The following is a 25319-nucleotide window of genomic DNA, read 5'->3' on the forward strand; positions in this document are numbered from 1 at the left end:
GCGGGCCTCTCACTGCTGTGGCCTCTCCCGTTGCGGAGCACAGGCTCCGGACGCGCAGGCCCAGCGGCCATGGCTCACGGGCCCAGCCGCTCCGCGGCACATGGGATCCTCCCAGACCGGGGCACGAACCCGCATCCCCTGCATCGGCAGGCGGACTCTCAACCACTGCGCCACCAGGGAGGCCCGGGATTTTTTTTTTTAAACAGAGAATTCCCTTCGGAATTCCACAGCTTCATTAATATTACATCCTGGGACCTATGCATATTGAGTTTCATATCTCCTTCCTGGTTTTCCCTGACCCGCAATTTGAATGGCTTCCTGTGTCATTTATTCAAAGCCTTTGGATGACACCAAGCTTTTAGAGTCAATATTAGAGAAACTATTCTGCATACTCTTTCCAGATAAATGAAAGAACTGCAAAAATTCTTACCCTATTTGGATTGACTTGAATTCTACGACTGTTAATAATAAAGTTTGGTGATGTTCGCTCATTCCTGTGCCTTGAGTTAATGCTGCATTTAGTGGCTATTCCTTCTTGAATCTTTCCCTTTTAACTCTTTTTCCATACAGAGGAGTTTGTTCTGGCAGCTCAGAAATTTGGTCAGGTTACACCCATGGAAGTTGACATCTTGTTTCAGTTAGCAGATTTATATGAGCCACGGGGGTAAGTTGCTTTTTTTTTTTTTTTTTTAATTAGCTTAATAAAGGGAGGTTAGGAGGTGGGGTAGGAGGACTGCAGCAAACCTGGAGAAAAAGAAGCCATATTAAAGATGACTCTGAAATATGGGAAACAAGAAAAGAAATGTTTTAAAATTCCATTACGTAAATTTTAATAAGTTTGTATTTTGTTGTTGCTTGTGCTTGCTTTTCCCTCTAGACGTATGACCTTAGCCGACATTGAACGGATCGCTCCTCTGGAAGAGGGAACTCTACCCTTCAACTTGGCCGAGGCCCAGAGGCAGGTGGGTAAAAGGGAGCACACTTGCTTCCTGGTGTTTCTTTGATAGGGTCACCCAACCCTTTTTCACATGCAATTGCCTTTTGGACACTGGCCTCTAACCTACCATTTCTTTGTTTTGCACCAAAAATCCAGACCATTTCAAAAGGCTGGAAAGAGAAATTACTTAGAGATGTTCTGAGACACAGATAATTGGCATTTGCTTTTCCTGTGAAAGATGGGGTGATTTCTTAGCCGCCTTAGAAGCCTAACCCTCCCAAAAGAGGCAGAAGATCTTCTTCCCTCAATCTTGTGCTGGGAGAGGTGGGGCTGGAGTCCCGTTTTGGTGTCACCGTCCCAGCATCGTGTTGTGAAATGAAAGCTGGGCTCTGCCCCACAGAGAGGCACTTCATCAGGGCATCGCCCAACTGCCATGCCTGCCGGTTTTCTGAATATCAAAATGAGATAATTTTGTTTAGTCTGGAGTCATAGTTTGAAGGCTTTTAGACCTATTTTCTTTGTGAAAGAACTCATAAGTTATGTGGAAACAATTTGAGGAATGCTAAATTTTATTTTATGGTTAACAGAAACCAACCTCTTGAATTTGTGGAAGTCAGAAACCGAAGACCTGGGACCTCTTACATTTAACTCTTACTCGGCTTTCTATAGGTCAGGGTTAGAGAATAAAAGCCTCCAGAGCATGTGTTGTGCTTACATGGTGTTTGTAAAATAAATCCGCTCACAGACGAGCGTCGTTTTAGAAAAATACCTCCTTTAAGGCAAAGCCATCTCTGAATCCTGTGAGACTTAACAGTTTTTGGCTGGGAGCTCCGGGTCTGTACAGAGACGCCAGTTTGACCACAATGGGTTGATGCGGGCTGCATTTTTAGGACGGGCAGGCCTCGGGCCAGGACGCCCTCCTTTCAGCTCTTTCCCACCCGATGGCAGCGGCAGGTTTTGTGTGCAGCGTGTAACTCAGAACGGTGGGTGTGCGCTCAGTAAACCCTAACTAGGCACCTCTGGAAAACCAGCTGGCTGCCGTTAAAAGAGGAAGCCGATTTCCCCGAGTGCAGGAGAGAGAACTGTATAATCACGTGCAGAGGTGGAAGCAGCTCCGCTCCCCCCCCCACCGCCCTCCGCTTTGATTTTTAAACACTGCTTACCAGATGGTTATCTCTTCGTCTCTGTGCTACGACGAGCTCCTGTAGAAATTTGGGGATTAAGAAAAAGCAGAGAATTTTTTTTTTTTTTTAAGATTTCTCCTGTTCTCCAGCTGGCAGTGGTATCCCACAAGTTTTCTTCTACGCAATCTGCAGCTTTGGGGAGTTTCAGATGATGGGTGCTTGTGGATCCTGGCCATGAAAGGGTTAGACGAGATTGATGAGATTTATAGCAGGAAATGATTGGCTGCTGCTTAGAGGTTTAGAGCAATTCACTGGGGCCTTGCCTGGAATATTCTTTACTATGTGAACCCCAGTGGGCCTGACAACATCGACAGACTCAAGCAATGGAGGTCACCTACCTGGTAGGCTAGGTGCCAACATTTATCCTCCACAGAGGAGTGCAGGAGGAGGAGTCTGTCTTGTGTCATTTTGTGAGCACGCCAAATGTCTAGCTTTAGGAAAGTTAAATGAAAGTCTGGGATTTCATTTATTTTGTCTTTGGATGAGTTAGTGATAGTGGTAGGTTCCTCTCCCCACCAACCTATTATTTTCAAAGTATTTTCACTCATTATTTTGATGCCAGCACCTTTCTAAGTAGTGCATATTTATATCCGTGTAAATAAAACATTGCCTTTCTAACGGATGCATCTGTCAAAACGAAGTTACTGTGGTTAACAGATATAGATGGAAATCATCCATCTATACAGAGATAGCATTGGATGCACCCCATGGAATCTGCAGAAGAGGTGTTTTACTTTCTTAAAGATGCATATTTCTATGTAAAGCTGTTTTCAGTTAAATAACTTTGAAGGAGATTCCAAATTATCTCATTGTATTAGAATTGTGCTACATTGACAGCAACTAAAATTCAGTGGGTTTTGAAAAAACAAATGTTACTGAATGTATTTATTCATTCAACAGGTATTTATTAAGCACCAGCTATATGCCATCCTCATGTGACAGCTCTGTGTGACATAAAATTACTATTTTATTTATGTAGACAGAGAATGGAAATACTCAGAAATGTTCTGGCCTCAAAAACACTGTAAGAATATTAGGTCAAAAGAACAATCATAATACGACAACTGACTAGCCTGAAGTATGAATTTAGAAAAGATGGACAAAAAAGGGGAGAAAGTATCAAATCACCTGTAGTACAACCACCTAGTTGTAGCCACTGTAAACATTTGGATATCTCTGGGTGATGAGATAGCCAAAATGTTAGTGTTATTATTATATGCATATACATACCAAAATAACTTTTTAAAAAATAGCATTTTCACACACAGTCTTTAACATTGGTTTTAAAAGATTATCATGAAACATTTCAAACATTTTAAAAGGTAAAGAAAATCATACCATGAATACCTGTCTACTCACCATATTCTTTTTAGCCTGTTTTTGCTTTATAATACCTTATGAACACTTTTTCTGAGCATCAAATATCTTTTACAATATTGCTTTTTAATGACATACAATTTTGTTTTAAAGCTATATTTTGTTTTAAAGCATTATTTTTAACCAGTCCTCCATTATTGGACATTTAGGTATTCTCAGAGTTTTTGCTCTTAACACAGTACTGCTTTTTAATATTCTTGTAGCTTGATCCTTGTTTATATATAAGATTATTTTCTAGCCTAACTTTTTATAAGTAGAATTGCAGGGTCAAAGTTCAGGTACATTTTAAGGGTTTGGGTGCGTATTGCCAAGTTTCCCTTCAGTTTATGTTTGATTAAATGGCAGATTTGAGAAGCTCTGTTTTTTTTATCATCTCTTACCAGGTTGGATATCGCCATTAAACAAACAAACAAAAAACCCCCAAACCTACCAATTTAACAATTTGATGGATGAAGAATGATGTCTCATTAATGTTTTTAAATTTGTATCACTTTGATCACTAATGAGAATTGAACATTTGAAAATGGGTTCATATTCATAACATTTTGGGGGGCACATAACAGCTTTCATTATATTCAAACTTGATTTTAAAAATTAATAGCAATAATTACTTTTTATTAATAAGAACTTACAAAATCTAATCATACCTTCCTCTTTGACATTTTAGTTGTATCATGAGTTTAGAACCCAGTTGTAACTTCAAAAAAAATAGTATGTGCTCATTTTTGTTCTGTCTTCCTTTCTGTCTCCTGTTTTCTCACTCTGCAATTCCTGTGCGTGCAAAGAAGAAGGCCTCAGTCGATTCATCTCGACCAATTCTCCTACAAATTGCAGAGTCGGCCTACAGGTTTGGTCTGGGTTCTGTTGCTGGAGGTGAGTCATGGATGAGTGCAGATTTTTCATTTTTGTTATTCCTCTTTTTCCTCTGATTTTCCACCTTGAAATATTGAAGGACAAAGCCTCCTCTGGTCTTTCCCTGAGCTAGTTACCAGTCTGTATCTGTGAGATAGGATAATAACAAAGGGAACTTTTCCTTGTACCTACATCTGATCCAGGGACTTAGAAGTGACTTTTTTCTTTTATTTGTCTGCAGATAGGCTTTCTAGAGACAGGTTAATAATGAGGTTAGGCTGTAGTGATGTGCTTTTTAAAATTTGAACTGTGTGTGATATCCTTTTATCAGGAGAGACTTGAATGAAAATCCACAGTTGTTTATTAAGGGTGTAGAGAGTTTTAAGACTTGTATATACAAAATTTGTTTTTTTCTTCCATCCACATCTTCTCTTTGATGTTAACCAACTCCCCCTTTCCTCCGACCTTAATTTCTTCTGAAATATTGTTATTCCTTGATTTTAGCTGTTGGAGCCACTGCTGTGTACCCTATCGATCTGGTAAAAACTCGAATGCAGAACCAGCGATCCACTGGCTCTTTTGTGGGAGAACTTATGTATAAAAACAGCTTGGACTGTTTTAAGAAAGTGCTACGCTATGAAGGCTTCTTTGGACTGTATAGAGGTTAGTGCCATGTGCTAAATTCATGAAAGGGGAAATAGTAGTCAGAGGTTTGGTTTTTCCATCTGAATGCCTGAAATGTATTAGAGAGACTGTGTTAAAATGGAAATACAGCAGATTCTCAATTATCCATGCTAATGGGCGTAGGCTGGAGGCATCTAGGGCATGGCTAATCAAAACAGCCCATAATCTGAAAGCCATTTATATTGCTCTGCCATATGTTGTATTTCTTAAAAGTAATTATTTTCATAACCATCTCTAGTGAGTTTTTAAAAGGCTTGTATTGTTTGTGTTCTTGAACTAACTCTACTCACCACCTAACAGGGAAAGGCAGCTGGGGGACAGGACAGAGCCTACTTGGGACTAATGATTCTCCTTGACTATTCCACAAAAAAGCCCATCAGGCGAGTACCCAGGAGTTCAGTGCAGCGCTCGTTCCTTGACTGTCTCTTTCTGAGTTAAGGTTGCCCCTTTCCCTTCCTCTGACTCTGAACCCAATGGAGTTGATTCACATACCACTGTAGCCAGGCAGTCCTCCTCTGTCCAGCTGCTTCTGTAATCATCTAAGACTCATTAATCAACAAGAACAGTAGCAAGAAGTATGTCATCACAAATGGAAAGGATCCCACAGACCCTGACTGCTTGACCACTGGCACTGGCCTAAAGGACATGACTTAACTTCCCAGCCACTCCCTCTGTGATTGCCTTCTACAGAGAGAAGAGAAGTAACTGTATTTGCATCAGCTAAAATCCAGTATCGTGAGGCAGTTCCAGCTGAGCCACTTTGCCATTTGGCGACTGCAAAGCTGACGGGGTCTTCCCTCCCTTCCCCTACCAGGAGATAGTGTTTAGTACTCTGCAGAGACAGACCTTGAAGCCGTGTAAGCAGCCGTGTAAGCCTGTGCCTCTAGGCCTCTTCTGCCATCTGCTGATTCTGGTCTTCCTCTTAAGCACCCAAGTTAAAAATAAAACAACAACAAAGACCCCTCTTGAAATCTCTCACCTTAGAAATGAGGAGGTTTCAAACTCCAGAGAAGTTCCATTTTGCAGGTTCTTTTGTGGAGGGAGATAACCTCCATCAAAGGCCTTTTGATCTTTCCTCTGCCCTCTTTCCCTCACCCCCTGCGTCTTCTCACAATTGGGAAGGTCTTTGACCCCAGGTGATTGATGATGACCCTTACAGGGTCACTGCCTTTCATTTGAAATACTTTTCCCTCCTGGTGACAACAAACCTCGAAAATGAAATGTCTCCCGAAATGTCTCCCCGAGTAGTACAAGGTTAATGTCACAGTTCCTGCTTTGCAGTGATTCAGGCAAAGGCTACTACTACCTGTTCATGTGGGTTGTTTTCTGTGGGGAGAGCTTTGAGCCTCAAACCCGACAAATGTCTCAGCCTTGGCATTGCTTCACAAACTACTTTTATGGGCCTCCCTTGGTGTTGGATTAAACGTCAAGGGTGCCTTTAGAATTGTGAGAAATAATTTTTGTCCTGCTGAATGCCTTTAATGTGCTTGCGTTGACCTGGTTTGTTTGAATTTTGAGTCCCTTCTCTTTCCTCTTTGACCACACCTGGCGGGTCTTGATTCTTGGTTGCATATGGAATTCCTTGCTCAACCTATCCTTTTGACCCCATGGACAAAACAGCTTAAAGCCTACCTGAGTAGTGAGCTACTGTGGGCCATCCCGTAAACCTCATGCTGTTTCAGTTATATCAGTGAGACTGGAGGAACTGGTTTTAACTCCTCAGGGAAGGGGAGTAAGCCGGCCTGTTAGGCAGACATGGAGGCTCCCTTTGAACACCAGAGAGGCAGCTCCTCATCCTTTTCCTGGTTTAGAAAGAGCCATTTATCTAACCTGTTTTGGGTGCCTGATCCCTAAGGGGTTCTCTTGTCAGAGGATGATAAGTAGAGTGTGAATATAAGATGATTAGTGCTAGGAGTCACCTGTGTTCATTTCTCCCTGACTTCTTACCTCTTCTAGTAGACAATTTTAGAACAAAAGATGTACTATAAAGCTTTGTTTAGTTTCTGTTTCGTAATTTGGATCTTGAAAGCAAAGAGATGATTGGCAGTTTAGGTTTTTGAAAAAATGATATATAGTCTTGCTTCATAAATGAATTATTCCTATTCTTGATTGGTTGGGGACTAATTCCCTTTAGTGCCTTGCACATAATCATTGATGAATAATTATGTGTAACCGTGCCGCGGAGTGGCTGGGCCCGTGAGCCATGGCCGCTGAGCCTGCGCGTCCGGAGCCTGTGCTCCGCAACGGGAGAGGCCGCAACAGTGAGAGGCCCGCGTACCGCAAAAAAAAAAAAATAAAAATAAAAATAATTATGTGTTACTGTGTATTTGTAAATGCTTATCATTGGACAAGAGAGGGATCAGATGAAAACGGGAAACTATCATTACCAGCAGAAACTTATAATAGAAACAAAAAAGACCCCAACTGTTTCTGAGAATCAGTATTCTAATCTTCGTGTAGAAGGTCAAGATATAAAACACCCAACATGTGATTCTTTTTTTTTTTTTTTTTTTTTTACGGTACGCGGGCCTCTCACTGCTGTGGCCTCTCCCGTTGCGGAGCACAGGCTCCGACCGCGCATGGCTCAGCAGCCATGGCTCATTGGCCCAGCCGCTCCGCAGCATGCGGGACCCTCCCAGACTGGGGCACGAACCCGCGTCCTCTGCATCGGCAGGCGGACTCTCAACCACTGCGCCACCAGGGAAGCCCCAACATGTGATTCTTTGACTATAAATTTCTTATTAAATGTAATTTTGTTTAAAATTTTAATATTCCAGGGGAAAACAGTTAAATTTTAATTTTGAGAATTTAGAATTGCTGCTGTTCACACTCTACCTAGCAATACCTGAGAAGGTGACAGAGTACATCTCTAATTTATAAACTTGTTTCAAAATATTGAGCCTATTTTTTCCTATTATGGAATTTTGCTTAACATGTAATTTTTCTGCATCAAGACATATATAATTGCTAATATTTCCCGAAGAGTATAATTTGGGAATGTTGCATAAGTAAGTTCTCTCCCCTATTGTAAAGTTATCTTTATGTATATTTAGAGGAAAAGTTGGCAGTTGGCCCTGAAAGAAGGTGCTTGCAGCATGCATCCTTATTACAAGGTTAATGTAGCATCGCTCTCCCTCTCTTTTTTTCCTTCTTACAACAAGAATACGGAACTCTAAAGGAAGCGGTTTTGTATTTAGAAATAGTTCCCTGTGGAGCTCTGAGAGTGAAGCCTCTTTTTGAAGAACTCATTCGGCGCGAGTTGTTTTCCTCTGTCCTTTCTCTGGCAGTTGCCAGTGTCTGTGCACAGTCCTGGAAGTTATCCCATCATAAGCAGGGACCACATTTGAATCACAGCCCCGTCATCAAAAGGTGACTGATAACAGCTATGGGGATTTTTAGCACTGTCTTCAGTTGATGCTGAGTCCTAGGAATTTTAGTGTTGTGAGTTGGTAAGGTCTTTTCTCCATGTTTCTGTGCAGCTCCCTGCTTCTTTGTCTCTCAGAGCCTCTTATCTTTGGGGGGTAAGTTTGGTTGTTAGAAGTGATCCCCTTAGAAATCCTATGAGACTGACTCTGCAACCCCTTCTCTATAATGCAGACTACTTTCTTTACAAGAAAATTATTGATTTTCCTAGGTTTTTCTGTAATTTTTGAAATTCAGACCCTTTAGGCTAAGTCTATCTGTATCACAGGAAATAACACCCAAGAAAATCCAGATCTCCCTGAAGTCACTTGTAAAAGTCTTCCTCTATTTCCTCCCCAGTCTCCAGATTGATTTAATGCACTCAGGTGTTTAAAATCCTTAATGAATTACCTGACAGCTCATTTGGTTTGAATGAACTACATGACCAAAAACGAGTCAGTTATTGGCTAGCTGTAGACTTGGCATATCAAAGAGAAACAATTGATTGGGTAATCATCCATAATTAAATGCTCTTAACGTTCCAGGAATAACTAATTTCTGCCTCTAAATTTTTGCTACACTCTTCTCTCTCAGATGCTTCAGGTAACGAGATGAGTACCCTTAGAAATTGGAGAATGTTATGGGGAGGGAGGACCATGGGGAGAAAGATGGATTCAGGAGAAATACTTCCTAAAGGAAGGTTTTAGTTTTTATTTCTGTTCGTGGGAAAAAAAGAAAATCTGCCAGAAAGGGAAATTAGATCACTTTGTGAATTAAACTTAATTTGGAGTACTACTTAGTCTTTGAGGCAGTTGGCAAAAAAAAAAAAAAAAAAATTTTTTTTTTTTAAAATCAGCCCATTGACCAGGCTTGCAGAGTTTTAAATGTGTCTATTTCGGGTTGCCTGCGTGGTGCAAAAGCAGTCGTCTTCCATCCTGGAATGTTCTCAAGGTGACATCTAGAGGATATTGTGGTGATATCTCAGGAAGTTTTGTCAGATAGCTAGTTTAAGCTATGTCTCTTGTGTGGTTAATGGTTCTATAGAAGGCAGTATCCAAATTATGTGGATCCACAGTGAGATTCCTTCTTACTTAATTCTTGTAGATAAAAATAAGTTTAAAAATTTGATCACCAAAATAAAGCAATTGGAGGTTGTACAAGTCTATTTTGCATAACTTAAGAAGCCATGCATCTTGGCACAAACCACAGTGAATCTGTACACTGCAATGAGTCATGGTGTCCATTCATGTCCGCTAAAGCTTCTAACGAGTGCAGAATGGTTTGGTTTGAGTCTTATTTTCTTGGCCAATTTCTGCACATTTTTATTTAGGGTGTTAAGTTGTGAGTAGATCAAAAAGCAGATATTTGTTTATAGGAAATCAAGTGAAAATGAACAAAAGACTTGGACAGTTCCTGAGCTGGGTAATCAAATCTCCAGAAATCTACCCTGAGCACAAAGCATTGAAAGGGGAGACTAAGGTGACAAAAACTTGGAGCTAAAGTGAGTGGGAATATCGTCAGAGGCTTGAGAGGGCCGGATGAGAACAATGATGAGCTTAGAAAATTGGGAAAGATGGAACTAGATATAACCTGGAGAAGAGAAGATTAATTAGTGAACGAATTAGTTCTAGGCCTCAAGAATGATAATTTATTACCAGCTACTGCCAATGCTGAGACTGAGACAAGGGAAATAGATTAAACCTCAGCAGCAAGGAAATTTAGATAGAAGAGAAGATAACCAAGACCCTGAAAGTTGCCATATACTAGAGTGAAAACCTGAAGGAGGAGAGGGTATGATTCTTCTTCCCAATGATCTTCACTTCTAGAAATCCTCCAAATAGAGGAGGAGTCACAGGAACCAAGGTTTTTCTAGACCATAACAGTATCATTCCGTCATGCTTTAACAATCAGTCTCCCAAAGGCATCTCCTGAGCCATAGCTAAAATAATAGATGGTTCTTGACTTTTTTTTTTTTTTTTGCGGTATGCGGGCCTCTCACTGTGGTGGCCTCTCCCGTTGCGGAGCACAGGCTCTGGACGCGCAGGCTCAGCGGCCATGGCTCATGGGCCCAGCCGCTCCGCGGCATGTGGGATCTTCCCGGACCGGGGCACGAACCCGTGTCCCCTGCATCAGCAGGTGGACTCTCAACCACTGCACCACCAGGGAAGCCCGGTTCTTGACATTTTGAGCAAAAATATTTAACCCAGATAAACAAGCATTTAAATCTTCATATCTGCCATGCCCCCAGCTCCACTGTACACTCAGCTTGGAGTGATATCCTGAGAGCTGGCGGAAAATCGGATAGTAACGAGGGCCATGAAAGGGGATAGTGTAGTTGGGAGAGGAGGGGCATGCCTCATGCCTGGGGGCTGTGTGAGTCAAAAGCAGACAGACACAGGAGAGGGGCGGGGTTGGGGGGGAAGAAGAAAGCTTGAACAAGTGAAGAGAGAAGGCCATGGAAATAGGAGCAGGAAGAAAAGCTGTGAGGCAGGGCACACAGAGTGCTGATAGCTCCAGAATAAAGGTTAATCTGATGTTGAAAGCAAGGAGGGCTCTCTGGGAAGATGGGGATAGGTGTAGGGGCCTCCATGGTGAGGTCAGGAGGCTAAGAATTTAACATCGGAGGGGTCGCCTCTGGGTTGAAACTAGATAACACAGAAAAGTGCTAGATGTGGTTTCAGCTACAACAATAGGAGTATTTTATGCATTAATATCCCCTACCAAGCTCTACTGCCTGTCTCTGCCCTGGATGCCTTGGACGCTGTCTTACGTGCTTTAAGCTACCTTTCTCAGGGCTGGGCTGGCCACTCTTGAACTTGTTTTCTGTCTGACCTGAGACAGAAATGCTGCTTTAATGATGGGTTTCTCCCTTGCTGTGGCCCGACATCATCTGTGCCCCTCCGTGTCTTGTCCAGTGTGGTCTGTTGGGACAGCTGCCGCATGGCGGTTACAGTTGTTCGTGGACCCTCAGCCCGGCTCCTGACCCGCTGCTTTCTCTGAGCCTCGTTCCCCAGTTGAGCCCTGACTCCCACTTGTCCACCAGGTTATAGTCTGCAGCTCAGCTCTGCAGGTCAGTGCCTTCTCCTGTGAGAGCCTCATATTCTCTGGAGAGAGAGACGTGGAGGCAGATGTGGGGGCCCACCACATAGCCGCCCTCCTCTTACTGTGTGAAAGGGCCCAGCCCTGCAGCCTGCTAGCCCAGCGTGAGTCAGCACCCAGAGAAAAGTTTCAGAACATTCTGGGCTGGAAAGAAATGCCTTTGTTGGAGCCATAAATCCACTAGAGTGCACAGGGAAAAGCTGAGCATTCCAGGGCCGAAGAGCCCTGCTTTGGGAGGCATCATGGACCCGAATTCAACTCAGTGCCACAGCACGGTCACCAAATAGCGAGGGACTTGGGAGAAGCTGCTTAGCCTCTCTAGAGCCCAGTTTCCATGGACAAAGGGGAGGATAGTGATGCTGATGAAGGTGAAGAACAACAAATAAACACCTCTGTAGTACTTACTATGTGCTTGGCACTCTTCTGAGGGTTTTGTGTATATTAACTTGTTTCATCTTCGAAACTACCCCATGCACATGGTACTGTGTTTATCCCTATTTTACAGATGTGGAAACTAAGGTACAGAGAGGTTGGGTAACTTAACCACAATTACACAGCTACTAAATAACAGTGAAAATTCAAACCCAGCAGCCTGGCTCCAGACTCCATGCTCTTCAATCGCCCGGCTCTTCTATTCCTCAGGAGAAATGACATGGTAAAAAGTTGCTTATCATCAGAGGTTGAGAACTGTTGTAGTTCTTAACTGAAACATTTTAAAGACGTAGTTGAAGATGTGGTGTTATGTCTGTACTGCTTCCTTATCTTTGCCTAAAGTAAGTGGTGCTGCTAGACACTGTCAGACCGCGTGTGCCCTCGCTGCTTGGCGACCGCTCTTCTAAGAACGGGCATAATGCCATGGCAAACAGCATTGTACTCCTAACCTATTTCCCTAGTTCCTATACTCCCTTAGTCACCTAATTCCGGACTGTGAGCATTATTCAGGATGAATTGCCTCTTGTAAGCAAGAGGATAATCAAGAATATGCCTTGAACAAATAGGTAGAAAGAAACTTTCATCACCTTTTTTGAATACATAATATAGATTGTGAACAGTGTCTGGCTCCTCGTATACATTTACTGATATCATTATCATAATAAACCAATGAGTCATAATTGGCATCCTTGGTTTACTAATGAGGAACTTAGAGTTCAAAGAATAATGTCCCCAAGATCACTCAGCACAAAAGAGGTGCAGACCTAGGATTCCCGCCCAGGTCTGTCTGCCTCCATGGCCCGTGCTCCAAGCCATTCATTTTGCTGCCGAGCCACTGGAAACAAATAGCTTTAATTAGGCCAGCATTATTAATGAGTTTCTTTCGTAGTCCCTTCTAACTCTGAGATTCTAGAATTATATTTCTAAAAACTTTTTGAGCAAGACTACCGCTTAGTAGCCCTCTGATCAGCACACTGCCCTCGGGAACTGCCTTTTGGGGGTTCTGTGTGAAGCCTACAGTGGAGGTTCGTGGTATGGGCTTAGTTCCCACACCTCCAGCTCAGTTCTTTCTCATTAGGTTGCATGAAGAATGGGAATCAGAGGGGATAGTGTGATTTATATCTCAACCCCATGAAATCTCAAGGCAAAATACTGTATTAATATTGTACCCTGTAAATCTTTTCTCGCATTAGCAGCCTTCTGGTGACGTTTGCCAAGGAAGCATTGCCATATGTGCTGATGGAGCTGAACTAAAATGAGAAGATTAGAAAACTAACCACACTAATAAATTTCATTTGAGGCAGTTGGAAAACAGACTGCTGTTTTGACAAGTTAGAAACAACACACACATCCATTCTCTGTTTCTAATGGTTAAAATGAATTTCCAGAATCCAACAGAAACATCTTGTATTAGAAGCCTAATTTTTCTGCTGAGTTACCCAGACGTCAAACATACATGTGCTTTAAACTCCAGTGTGATGGCGTTGAAGTGCCTTCACCAGCCACACTTCACCGAGCCACACTACCTACCCTTCCTCCCTCTGAGGTCAAGGAACCCGGAGGTTTATTGAAATTCCCACCTCTCTGACTTTCCTTGTCCTGCAGGTCAGGGCCCCTCCCCTCCCAACGGGCATTTGCCCACAACTAATGGTGTCAAGGCCCACATCTCTACTGGCTCTCAGATTGTCATCCACAGCTACCCTTTGTTCCCTAGTTTGCCAGGGTTGTCACCACAAGAATGGTACGCCAGTACCTCACTGAGTGCCAGCCTCTGGCCCAGGTCGTAGGAATGGATTTGTACTTTGGTTTTGTTCTTACGGGTTGAAGTTACTCATTTAATACAGTGGAACTCAGGGCCTTAGATTAAATTACTTTAACCTCCTAATTACTCTTCGTGCCTTGGGTCTCTGCCCTTACCATCTGTCCTTCACCTGCCTCCAGAACTTTTTACTTTTTGAACTTGACTCTTTAAAAGCCACCCCATGTGTCTACTGAATTTTTTCCAACCCCCTTAGTGTGGCCTGGGGAGAAGCAGTGCAGTATACCGGCCAGGAGCACCCCCTTAGAGCCAGATCACCTAGGGTTGAACCCCACTGCCCCACCTAACAGCTGAGCAACCTTGGGCGGGCTCCGAGAAGTCTGCCTCAGTTCCTCATCTGTTGATGGGATAAAAATAACATGTGCTGAGTTATTGTTATTGACTACTTGTGGTGTAGATTAAATGTGTTGATTCACACAAAGCGCATAGAGAAGTGCCTGGCATGTACCGGCTGTTGTCCTTATCGCTGCTACCATCGTTTGTTACAATGTCTGTGATCTCACCACAGCCTCCAGTGACCTCGCCCTCACCCTGACTGGGCCATGGTCTTGAGAAATTTTGGTGCCTTTTTAGCTCTGTCCCCTCTGCCTGGATCACCTTGCCCTCTGTTCTACTCATGTCTCTCTTCTCCAGTGAACCTCTGCTTATCCTTAAAGAATCAAGTTAAGTATCTCCTCTTCTTTGATGCTTTTCTCCCTCCTGCAGGCAGAATAACTGGTTCTCTCCACTGTGTTCCCATAGTACTTTGGTGCCCCGGGGCTGTGATACTCAGCACTCTGTTTTTAGGTGGTGTGTCTCCTTTCTGGCGCACAGAGACCCCTAGGGCTCCCTTTTCTTCTAAACTGACACTGGCTCCAGGGGATGCCACAGATCTTACGATGTTCATCCCAGTTTCTTCCAGTACCAGGCACAGAAAGCATTTGGTAAATGTTTGCTGACCAAATAAGTATTTGCTGCCCTATATATAGTTTTAAAAGCAGGGTTTTCTCTATTGTTTTGTTTTGCTCTCTGCTGTTCACAGTGCATTACTAAATTTGTAGTGAGAAATACAAAACTCCATAGCTTAAAAGGCTGGCTGAAGTGATTGTATCTAACGCTATAGTCATGTGGCTCTGTGGGCTGTTTTTTATTAGTCATTTGAAAAGACCATCACAGGGTAGTTAAAGAGACAAGAGATCATCATTTAAATCACGGTGCTATCAACCCATCCATGGCTTGGTCTACAATTTAATGATGAGAGTAACACATCTAGCAAGTAAATATTTAACTAAACATTTTGGTACTTGACCTGAATGCAGAGAGTAGAATGGAAATTGGAAATGTTAAGATGTAGTTTAACCAGCTTATCCCTGAATTTTACTGGTCGAAATTAATGTTGTACTTTCATAAAGTAATAATAAAGCCTTTCTCCTCATAGATGTTATCTCGTGGTATAAGTAAAGGATTAATAAGTGAGCATAGTTTAGGAGGAGAGAATTCTTACTTTGAATAAGAGCGTTTGCTTTGCCCAGATGGTTCCATATTCACATTTTCTTTGCTGTTTTGGTTCATTTAGATTAAAAAGAGTATAGCCCATACTCAAGCTAGCAGAAGCATAGGGGAACTTTTGGTAAGAGTTCACATGAGAGAGAAGGAAATCCGAGATCTCATAGGGATCCCAGGGCAGGAGTTTCGCTGGAATCTGGCCTCAGTGGGACCGGAAGATGGTCAAGGCCGTCCCTCCCACCTGTGCACCTTTCTCGGGCTGTGTGTTTTCTCTCTCTCTGGTGTCTCCATTCTATTTGCTACACATTTTCTCCTGCCAGTCTTCTTCCTTTTCGTATCATAGTTGCTACTTCCTTGTGGCATTATCACACACGTGTCTTCAACTGGCCACTTTCCCCACTCCATCTGGCACCTTCTCCGTTTGTGCCTTTGTGCTGACTGGCTCTCACCTTTGAGAACTCTGTCACGCTCCTGGGAGAAGGATCCTGACTGGGTAGCTCTATTCTTGGTGCCAGGTCACAGGGCCCAGGGTGCTGAACTCATTGGCTGTACATCTTCTATGTGTCTTGCCCTTGGGGATGAAATAGGCTCAAAATAACGGCTGCCTAGAGAAGACGTTGCAAACCCAACTGTTTATAGGATCCAGGCAGCTTAGTTATATCAGTGAACAAATGAGGCTGGATGTGAAAGGCAAATACACATTCGCCTGTCAGGCAGAGGACAGAGTTGGGTGTTGTCTAAAGGCATAGACTCTTGAGGAAGATGGCTTAAATTTGAATCCCAGTCTCACTATTTATCATCTGGGTAACTGAGAACAAATTACTTAATCTCTATATGCCTCAGTTTCCACTCTACAGGGTGGTTTTAAGGATTAAATGAGTTAGTAAAGTGCTTAAAATGATGCCTTGACACACAATAAACAATATGTTGGCTGTTTTTAGAGGAAATTTTGATTAGCATCAGCATCCTTATCATTTAGTTTTACAATGAAATGAGCTTTCTCCAATTCTGCCTAAAACATGAAGCTGTCTTGGTCTATTTAGTTTCTCCCTTTTTGTAAAGCCATAAGCCCAGAGAGGTATTTCTCTATTGTGAGGATATCAACGGAGCAAGAAATGATGAATGATCATTGGCACTTGTCCTCATTGCCATGCTGGCGTTAGGGCATGGCGGAGACCTTGCTGAATTGATGCTTGGGTCCTGTCTAAAGGGCAGAGCCTCACCCAACTGGAGATAGATTGCTGTGATGTCAGAAGGAGGCCCAGAGCTGCCAGATCCATTAATCAATCAATTGATCAATCTAGTCATCCATTCAGCCATCTGTCTATCTATATAATCTCAAATTATGTTTAAAACCTGTGCTACTCAGCAAAACACATCTGCAAGCTGGATGCACACATCCCTCAAGCTAGTGACTTTTGGCTGTAGGCTGTTTCTTTAAGAAGATGATGTGGGCAGGGCTGGTCTCTCCGAAGAGGCTGAGGGTGGACCTTTTAATATAGCGAATTAGGAAAGTGTACTTACTGGTGACGGATAACACCATGAAGACCCTCCCAAGGACAGCAGCATGACACGGCAACAATATAGTCTGATCCTTGGGGTTAGCTTACTGAGTGTTTCCAAGGAAAGGCATCTGTCTTGGATTTGATTTTCTTAGAACAGATGAAAAAGGTAACTTTTTTTTTTTAGTTCAAATATGTAGGTCCACTACTGTCATAACTGCCTTTCCTAGAAGTGGCCCTTTCCTGTCAAAGACCACACCTCCTCCTCGTGCTCTGATTCTTAATTTTCCACTCCACCTATCGTGTCCAAAACTGAGCTCAGCCGTCTTCATCTGTACCAGGTGTTAGTGCTAAAAACTGAGCTCTAGCAGTCAGAGCCAGTTACACACACACACACACACGCACACACACACACACACACACACACGCCACCCCCCCCCCCACTATACCCTGTTTTCTGCACCACATCCAGAGTGGTCTTTTGAAAATATGAAGTAGCACATCACTCTCCTCCTAATGGAAACCCTTCTTACCTAACTTGGAGTGTATTGGGCTTCGGGGTCCTGGTCTGCAGCGTGGCATCGGGCCCCACCTGTGCCTCTCCCTGTGCCTGCCTCCTGCGAGGTGATGTACTGACACTCTCCCTCATTTTGGAGCACACCAGGCTTGTTCCCACTCTGCTGTCTTTGCCCCGTCTGTTCCCCTTCCCGAAATGCAATGCATGTTTCCCCAACTTTTTCAGCAAGGCCTCTCCCCTCCTTCCATCTGAGACCAGTCAGAGGGAGCCTCGTTTGTCTTGAGCTTGTCACAGAGTCATAGTTGCTGAATGTATGAATGGCTGAACCGTGGGCAGTGCGGGGGTGAGGAGCTGAGAAAGGTGTCAGAGAAAAAGAATATTTTCACTAAAGTCCACTGATTTAAGAGGCGGGAGGGAAAAAAAGCAAATCTGTGGAATAATGAGATTTCCTGTATCACTAATACTGTTGATTTACCCAATGTGCAAACGATCCAGAATGTGAGGGGGAATTTACTCAGGCCTGATGTGGCTCTTAGACCTTAGTAGCTAAACGTTCCATTTCAAGTATTCTCATTCAAGGTAAGAGCAGAAAATGGCAGCAGAGATTGCCCCAGTTTTTACATTGTGATCCCCGTCTTTAGAGCTGTTGATGTGTTTAGTTAATGTTAATTTATTTAATATGCTTCTACTTTTTGTTGTTTTTCAGGTCTGTTGCCACAGTTATTGGGAGTCGCCCCAGAGAAGGCCATAAAACTTACAGTAAGTCTTTTGATTTGATGCTTCAGATGAAGGGAGTTTGCACACACTCAGGAATCTAGCAGAGATTCTTATGTGAAACAGCAGGTCTGTGTTTCCTCAGAGGCACTAACTGATTTGAACATAGAGGTGCTCACCACACATAGCTTTTTATTGTTCCCCATTTAACAGTGAACATCTGAAAATGTGATGATATACTTGAACAAGATTTTTGGTGGTTGCCACCACCATCATCATTGTCATCATCACTATAGTAGTGGCAGCAACAGCAGCTAAATTTCCTTCAGTACCTACCATATTAGGTGCTTTCCATGTATTATCTGTTACTGTTCTAATCTCAAGCAAGGTGTGACCCACAGTTTACAAGTCAGGAAAGTGAGGCCCACGGGGATTAAGTATTTACCTGTGTTTGCACAGGTCATTAGTAGGAAGATGAGAATTCAAAACCAGATTTTTCTGACTCCAAAACATATTGTTCAAGTACACATGCTATTTACAGAATTCATGTTCGGGGTGTATTCTGTACACATTTGCCAAAGTGACACGTTTAGGGGTCTGAGTTCTAGTTTAAGTTGATCCTCCATCATATTGGTTCTCCAGTGCCTGACTCCTGTCTGACAGGTGGTAAGTATTCAGTATGTATTTGTGCAATGGATAAATAATTTGCATTTTCATCACCAAGGTCATAAAGTCCCAGAAAGTTAAACTTTACTTTTGGATTGGGCTGTGTAGCATTGGTGCTGAAATTCTTCTTTTACCATCTTATTATGTGATCTTGGGACAGCTAATCTTTTGATCCTTAAAATTGCTTGTAGTACATACCATTTTGAGAATGTTATACTTAATTAATTAATGCTCTTGATGTTCTCTGAGAATCCTTGAGAAGTTTTTTTTTTTTTTTTTTGCGATACGTGGGCCTCTCACTGTTGTGGCCTCTCCCCGCTGCAGAGCACAGGCTCTGGACGCGCAGGCTCAGCGGCCATGGCTCACGGGCCCAGCCGCTCTGCGGCATGTGGGATCTTCCCGGACCGGGGCACGAACCCGTGTCCCCCTGCATCGGCAGGCGGACTCTCAACCACTGCGCCACCAGGGAGGCCCCGAGAAGTTTTTTAAATACTGAATTTCTACTAAGCTAAAAGATCTGCTCAGCCAAATTTGTCTCGATGATGCTGTTTTAGATTAAATCTTGTTGGAAGACTTGAAAGTGATTTTTTAATCAAATCCTATAAAACAGTTTTTAAGTTATAAAATGTATGTTTTAATTTTGTCTCTGTTGTTAATATGTCTCTCTTTTTATGCTATTGTAATTGCAGGACATATTTGAATTAAGCTTGTAAGCCACCTCTCTTAATTGTTTCTCCGTGAAATATCAGGAATACGTATTTATATATTTTACCTTTCAATAACTATGTATATGCTATTAAGAGCAAACTCTTAAGATACTTCATTTATTCAGTTTATGATTACTCCAATACAGTGACAGAGAAAAATAACATTTATTTACAGTTGTATATTTATATGTGTTTAATGGCTTTCTCTATATTTGTCATCAGCTTCTATAAATATTTTTCTTCAAGGTGAATGATTTTGTGAGGGATAAATTTACACGCAAAGATGGCTCAGTCCCACTCGCAGCAGAAATTCTTGCTGGAAGCTGTGTAAGTACCTTTTGCGGATCTCTACATTGAAAAGACTTGTTTCACATACATATCACAACCGTGCTACACAAGTGTGGACTAAGGCTTCTGTTCACCACAGGTCCCGTTCAAGGGCAGAGTCTACTAGGGCACCTCGGCTTCTCCTAGACAGGTGGACCACTCCTGAGGTGGAAGGGTAAACGTCTCTGGTCTTACTGCCTGTTAAGTCATGCCTGTTAAATTCGCCATTGCTAGCAGTTGGTTTTGCAGGAGAAGTCATTTGTGGCAGAAGTGTTTGGCCTTTGAACAGATCTTTGCTAACCTTTTCTAGAGTTTATTTTTCGTACATTCTTTCCTCATGGCACCCTCTGCTGGGTCAGGCACTGAAATTTATAGTTTGAAATCGGCAACCATAGCTCTCTGCTTTGCTTTACTTCACAAATGCGAGCAACTCTTCAAGTTTCCCAGTGCTTCCAGGAGAAGGATGTGGGAGGTGACTGGCTGAGTGCACTCCGCATTGTCAAAAATGCTTGGAACTAGTATTTCTTTATATGGATGAACAACCTGCATCTTGTTCTTGAGCTCAACAAAACATCATGTCTTGTTTTATTTCATATACAGGTTTGTTCATGTGAATGTAAATGCCTTAAGTAAGTTAAACTCTTATACAAAGACTGGTGCTATTTAAAGATAAGGTTGGTTAAATAAACGGTCTTTGATCACTAGGGCAATAAATATTGGTATATTTTCCATCTACACCTGTGTTTCTTGTACAAAAGATGAGGTCACTTTTTTTTTTTTTTTAATTCACTTGTTCTGTGCAGGAAATGGTGTTCATAAAATGATCTTTTCTTGAAAAGTCCTTGAGTTTAGAAGTTGGGGAAAACACCCGAGAATATTAAACCTTTGTCTGGAGAGGGCTTATTGTCCTAACATTGAATGGGGTTCCCTGAATATAGCAGGAGCTACAGAGTCCTGGCTCCTGGTAATTCTTAAGAGATGGACGGAATTTGGCTACAGCCTGACTTTCTGTTTGATCACTGACCTGTCAGAGACGGCCAGGTAAGATCCCCTTGTCCTGTAACTTTAGGAGCATTCAGGATGGAAAAAGGGAGCCTTTAATGTCCTAAATAAAAAGGGCACACAATAATAATCAAAAAGAATATTAGGAGTTGCAGAAATGGCTCTTGCCGATAAGTACTCGTCCTTTAAAACAACTGTAGTTTCCAGTTGAATAACTAGATTTTCTAATTTTCTATAGGCATAACCATGGGCTATACCTAAGTCCATCCTTGAAGCTATTACAAGGGTCCCGAGAGAGTAGGGCATTTCAGTAGGTCAGGGGGGTTTGGGTTTTTTTTTAGAAGTCAGGTTTTAAACTTTCTGAGAAGACATGATTACATATCTCTCTAAGAATTTAAAATGGAAAACTAACTATGTGATACTACTCAAGATTTTGGCAATAATCTTGAGGTTTATTTTCTTTATAATGAAAGCATTTTGCCCGCACACAGGCCTGGGTGCCAAGGAGATTGGTCGTGGCATGTATCGTCTGCTGTAGGTGGTCTTGTTTTCTCGTATGTGGTCGCCCATTTCAAACACAAAGCACCGATTGGCATCAGACATGGTGCCTAGTTATTGCAAAGTGGTGCAGCCCTTTTCAAACCTGATCTAAACACAGGCTTAAAATTGGAGCCACTGGGGCTTTACAGCTACTTAAAATATCTGCGAAGTGAGGTTTGCCATCCTTCATCTCAAAGGTGGGGAGACAGTGGTCCTCAGTGTTTCAAGTCTCCTGTTTTGACTCCCCCCTACTCCTCCCTCCCCCCGAGTCATTGCTTTGAGAAGTAAGAGTTTATTTCTCAGGTAAGCAATTCTGTTGGTGGCAAACAATCCAGGTCCTTTAGATATCTGAGTAGTGGGATGGCTGGTTCCACTTCAGCATGTGTTTTTAAAGCAGTAGCAGCATCTTTCTCTGCAGGCTCTGACAGAGCTGTTGTCCCTGTCGTTCAGAGCCAGTCACACACCTCCTTAGAGAGTCCTTGTGAGTACCTCTGCCTCACTGTCCAGTTAGGACTACAGAGGGTTTAAAAGGTAGTGTTGCATGGGCAGTTCCCCTTAGTTCACCCAAGCATTGCCAGGCATTGCCTTTTAAGTCCCTGGGGAGCTCACCTTACTTTATTATCACCGAGAATTAGGAATATGGCTAACTTTTGCACTTAAAACCTCAACTGCTGATTTCTTTGAAGATGGCTTTTTTGTTTATTTTATAATCTGTTTTCTACAAAAACAGGGAAAAGATGCAAGGAGGTCCTTGTCTGCTAACCTTAATCGTCTCCTAGCTAAACTAAGGCTTGTTTTATTATTTTTTTTCTTTAGAAAAACAACAAGAATGATAGTAAATTTGAAGGAAAATGTTGGAGGAAAAAGAATAAAATTGATCTCATTCATTAATTTTTGATATAATGAAATCTGTGACTGAAGAGCTTTAAAAACTCTTTTTAAATACTCTTGTTTCATTGGTGTATGTAAAAGGATGAATCTAGCATTAAACTTACTTTTTGCACTAGTTTAGAGCACTATTAAAAATTTGACCAGTTTTCTGAGCATTTTTGTAGATTGACACTTAACAGTGGTGATATATTCAGCACAGCTCAAGGCTACACTAGGTGCCAAGACTGGGGTTTATAAACTCTCATTCTGAAAGGTGTCTTGTGGTTTGTGTTTTCTGCATAAGTTGGTTTTCTACTTTCTGAATTAGACTAGGAGTTTTAGGAGTTTTGACAACTTGTTTGACAACAGTTTTGACAAGTTGTAGGAGTTTAGGTCTTTGACAAAGACCTGGAGCCTCAGGTGTTCCTGCACAAGATATATACCTTCTGTTTTTTCCATCCTTTCTTTCCTTTCCTCGGTCAGGAGCTCAGCCCTGGAGGGAGATGTGACTTAGGGAGGTCACTGTCAGCAACGGTGGAGGCTCCCAGTAAATGGGGCAGAGGACAGAGGGCCTGTCACCACTACCCATCTCCAGTTAGGTTCCCAGTGACTTTAAACCTGACATGTTACCTCTGAGTACGTTGTTGTGATTGCAGTATTGCTGCTACTTTAAGAAAAAGTAACATATGTAATACCATGTGGTCTGTAGGTTACAGTCCTTAAATTCTACAAAGTGAGTCTTCTATGCCTCTAGTGGAATAGAGGGTTGAACTCCTGGGGGCACTGGGATCTTTAGTTTTTGATCCTTTGATCTTAAGCTTGACCGATAAGGAAATACAAATGGTGCCATGACTGGTTTCAGGGAAGATATAAATATGATTAATTTATTTGGCATGAAAATCTACATTGAAATGAAAAGAAAAGAAATGATATTCACTGGGTGGGAAAATATGTCAAAAAAGGATAAACCTCTGTCTTATAAAGCTTGTATTTAGTAAAAATTATTTGTGTACCAATAAAAATTAATAGTATTCCATAATAATTTTTGGAAACACAAGTGAACATGCTTCCTGAACAATAGTCCTTTGATAATGGATCCACTGTATTTTTCATTCTTTTTTATTTTAATTTTATATTGGAATATAGTTGATCAACAATGTTGTGTTAGTTTCGGGTATACAGCAAAGTGATTCAGTTATACATATACATGTATCTATTCTTTTTCAGATTCTTTTCCCATTTAGGTTATTATAGAGTATCAAGCACAGTTTCCTGTGCTATACAGTAGGTCCTTGTTGGTTACCTATTTTAAATATAGTAGTGTGTACATGTCAATCCCCAATTCCCAATCTGTTCCTCCCCCCGGTAACCATAAGTTCCTTCTCTAAGTCTGTGAGTCTGTTTCTGTTTTGTGAGTAAGTTCATTTGTATCTTTTTTTTTTTTTTTTAGATTCCACACATAAGTGATATCCTATGATATTTGTCTTTCTCTGACTTACTTCACTTAGTGTGATTATCTCTAGGTCCATCCATGTTGCTGCAAATGGCATTATTTCATTGTTTTTAATGACTGAGTAATATTCCATTGTATATATGTGCCACATCTTCTTTATCCATTCACCTGTCGATGGACATTTAGGTTGCTTCCATGTCTTGGCTATTGTAAACAGCACTGCAGTGAACATTGTGGTGCATGTATCCTTTCAAACCATGTTTTTCTCCGGATATATGCCCAGGAGTGGGATTGCTAGATCATATGGTAGCTCTATTTTTAGTTTTTTAAGGAACCTCCATACTGTTCTCCATAGTGGCTGTACCAATTTACATTCCCACCAACAGTGTAGGAAGGTTCCCTCTTCTCCACACTCTATCCGGCATTTATTATCTGTAGGTTTTGTGATGATGGCCATTCTGACTAGTGTGAGTTGATATTTCATTGTAGTTTTGATTTGCATTTCTCTACTAATTAGCAGTGTTGAGCATCTTTTTATGTGCCTCTTGGCCATCTGTATGTCTTCTCTGGAGAAATGTCTATTTAGATCTTCTGCCCATTTTATGATTGAGTTGTTTGTTTTTTTGATATTGAGCCGCATGAGCTGTTTGTAAATTTTGGGGATTAATCCCTTGTCAGTTGCATTGTTTGCAAATATTTTCGCCCATTCTGTGGATTATCTTTTCATTTTGTTTATGGTTTCCTTTGCTGTGCAAAAGCTTTTGAGTTTCATTAGGTCCCATTTGTTTGTTTTTATTTCCATTACTCTAGGAGATGTATCAGAAAAGATATTGCTGCAATTTATGTCAAAGAGTGTTCTGCCTGCGTTTTCCTCTAAGAGTTTTATAGTGTCCGGTCTTAAATTTAGGTCTTTGATCCATATTGAGTTTATTTTTGTGTATGGCGTTAAAGAATGTTCTAATTTCATGTTTTTACGTGTAGCTGTCCAGTTTTCCCAGCACCATTTATTGAAGAGACTGTCTTTTCTCCATTGTATAGTCTTGCCACCTTTGTCATAGATTAATTGGTCATAGGTGCTTGGGTTTATTTCTGAGTTTTCTATCCTGTTCCATTGATCTATATTTCTTTTTTTGTGCCAGTACCATACTGTTTTGATGACTATAGCTTTGTAGTTTAATCTGAAGTCTGGGAGCCTGATTCCTCCAGCTCCGTTTTTCTTTCTCAAGATTGCTGTGGCTATTCGGGGTCCTTTGTGTCGCCATACAAATTTTAAGATTTTTTGTTCTAGTTCTGTGAAAAATGCTATTGGTAATTTTTCTGTCGAGATACATACATGTGCATTTGGGTGTGGGTATATGTGTAAATATATCTAATGCTTATGGGAGCTTATATTCATTTTAAGTGGGAAGAATAATTGACATGCTCACATCACTGGTTCTGAAAGGGATTGGTGAGAATATCACCATGGAAAAACATGGCATGAAGAGCAATCTTAATTGCTCTCCCCTGCAAGTAAGTGTGACCCTAATATAGTGGCCTATGTTCCCATTATTGTGGTGATTCTCATATACATGGTATTTTTTGCTTGTTTGTACAGCCATGTATCAGATACCATTTTTAAGGAATTTTTGTTTTGTTTTGTTTTGTTTCGCGGTACGCAGACCTCTCACTGTTGTGGCCTCTCCCATTGAGGAGCACAGGCTCCGGACGCGCAGGCTCAGTGGCCATGGCTCACGGGCCCAGCCGCTCT

The 25319-nt window shown here is 41.8% G+C and overlaps 1 protein-coding gene across 1 annotated transcript in view; it reads left to right on the plus strand.

Moving 5' to 3' along the window:
- SLC25A13 (solute carrier family 25 member 13) overlaps positions 1–25319 on the plus strand; it is a 208557-nt gene that overhangs the window by 134803 nt on the left and 48435 nt on the right. Inside the window, 6 exon segments of the mRNA XM_081243704.1 lie at positions 571–664; positions 878–962; positions 4284–4371; positions 4855–5013; positions 17997–18049; positions 19624–19704. Of these exon segments, the coding sequence (XP_081099830.1) occupies positions 571–664; positions 878–962; positions 4284–4371; positions 4855–5013; positions 17997–18049; positions 19624–19704 (560 nt within the window).

Source organism: Mesoplodon bidens (genome assembly GCF_964165515.1).
Source record: "Mesoplodon bidens genome assembly, chromosome: 9".
Classification (NCBI taxonomy): domain Eukaryota; kingdom Metazoa; phylum Chordata; class Mammalia; order Artiodactyla; family Ziphiidae; genus Mesoplodon; species Mesoplodon bidens.